The sequence below is a fragment of the Aplysia californica genome, unplaced genomic scaffold (genome assembly GCF_000002075.1).
Source record: "Aplysia californica isolate F4 #8 unplaced genomic scaffold, AplCal3.0 scaffold00012, whole genome shotgun sequence".
Lineage (NCBI taxonomy): Eukaryota > Metazoa > Mollusca > Gastropoda > Aplysiida > Aplysiidae > Aplysia > Aplysia californica.
This window is the reverse complement of record NW_004797282.1, coordinates 102,874-104,966: the sequence shown is the minus strand read 5'-3', so window position 1 is coordinate 104,966 and position 2,093 is coordinate 102,874. Positions and strand designations below refer to the sequence as shown.

Below are 2,093 nucleotides of genomic sequence, written 5' to 3'. Positions count from 1 at the left end.
AGAGAAGGGCAACCGCAATGTCATCGACCTTTGAGACGTGCAGTCCTCTCTGCAAGACATCGGCAGCAACGTTTGGCGTGGACTCAGCAACATGTGAACTGGACCTGGCGACTGGCGACAGTGGAGAAAAGTCTTATTCACTGACGAAAGCCGTTTTTGCGTCAGTCGAGGAGATGGAAGAATCCGGATGTGGAGAAGACCCAACCAACGGTTTGCTGACAACGCCCTGCAGGTCGATGCATAGGGTCGTCCCAGCATAATGATCTAGGGTGTTAAAAGGAGATAACTATGGATTTTTGCTCGTCTTCTCCCATTTTCATTAAGTGCTCTATTCAAGGATAAAATGTTCAGTTTTCTGAAGAATGTTTGTGTGTGTTTCTGTAACAGGTTCTTTTTACGAGAGAGGTTGTTAGCCTCGTGACTCAACCCCCGACCTGGAGGCAGGATGACTCTGTTTCAGGAGTCACTACCTGGTTTGCCATTTAGTCGCCTCGTACGACACGCTAGCACCACGTCAGTCCTATTCTTCTCAATGCCGAAACTGCACGGCTGAAAACTAATTACCTAGAAAAAAAAAGGCAAACAGCAGCTTAAAGTGTAAGAACATCATCAACCTTGTTTACCTTTCATAAGCCATAATATAGAGACTCAATTAGAGACAAGTCAATTTTTAGCATGATCTGAATGAAAAATTACCAGACTCAACTTTGGACTGAACTGAACTAAAATGGAGAAGGGCTTTCCTTGTCATAGAAAGCGAAATTAAATCAAAATAATTGCACATTCAAAATATCCAACACCCTTCAGAGTATTGACAAGATAAGTTTACACAATAAAGTTCATAACGTTTCTTCTCTGTTCACAATGCCTTATACACAAAAGTCTGCAGCACTGAGGCAGAGAGACAAAGACACAGTCAGGCAATCAGCCTAAGAGCCCGCCTCCTGCTCCTGGCCAAGTCCCTCCAGGATCAGTCCCATCGGGGTTCGCTTCAAGCCCACGTACTCCATCTTATTGGCCAGCTTGTTCTTGATGTTCCGCAACCTCAGTGAAGCATGAATCAGCATTAACAACATTGGGAAAGCGATGCCGAAGACAAACACGAGGACGGCTCCAAATATGTACACCACAAAGTATCCTGCAGCGACGACGGCAGCAACGCAAAACACTGGGTGGTCATGCTTGAAGCGACGAGCCTTATATTGCTTATTGGTGAAGTAGACAAACACACCAAAGATGAGAGCCAGTGCCGTGAAGCCTAACAAGATTTGGACAGGATGTATTATTCCTATCATGAGAAATATAAGGAGCGCTGATAGGAAATAATTTGACTGATAAACCACCGGAAGCCCTTAAGGCAGAGAAAGATACGTTTGTGGAAATTCTATATGCTCTATTTGGAAAAGTTTGGCAAAAGGAGGAAATACCATCAGACTGGAAGGAAGGCCACCTAATCAAGCTGCCAAAGAAAGGAGACCTCAGCAACTGTAACAACTACAGAGGCATTACACTCCTTTCCATACCGGGGAAAGTCTTCAACAGGATACTCCTGGAGAGAATCAGCTGGCAACGGATGAGAAGCTTCGAGGAAACCAGGCAGGATTCCGCAAAAACCGATCATGTGTGGACCAGATCGCTACTCTACGTATCATTGTTGAGCAATCGCTTGAATGGAATTCACCACTCGTGGTCAACTTCATTGACTATGAAAAGGCGTTTGACAGCGTGGACAGGGAAACTCTGTGGAAACTCATGCGGCATTTTGGAATACCCGAGAAAATCGTCAAGCTTGTGAAGGCCACCTATGATGGAACAAGCTGCCAAGTCTTCCACGAAGGACAACTCTCAGAACCATTCCGGGTACAGACAGGAGTGCGATAAGGATGCTTGCTCTCACCTTTTCTCTTCATACTGGCAATTGGCTGAATATCAGTTTTTTTCACCATGGATAAAGCATGAAGGTCCAATGTTCAAAGTTGAAAACTCAAAAACCGTCCTTGCTATCTCTGAATAAAATATGGCCCACATATTATTATTATTATTATTATTATTATTATTATTATTATTATTATTATTATTATTATTATTATTAT

The 2,093-nt window shown here is 43.4% G+C and overlaps 1 protein-coding gene across 1 annotated transcript in view; it reads right to left on the bottom strand.

The window, feature by feature from the left end:
* Window positions 1-887: 887 nt before the first annotated feature.
* The window catches only part of LOC101854220 (PRA1 family protein 3-like), a 40,469-nt gene continuing 39,263 nt past the window's right edge, over window positions 888-2,093 (bottom strand). The window contains exon 2 of the mRNA XM_035970403.1: window positions 888-1,351. Coding sequence (XP_035826296.1) covers window positions 930-1,351 — 422 coding nt within the window. The 3' untranslated portion in view covers window positions 888-929. The remainder of the gene's footprint in view (window positions 1,352-2,093) is intronic.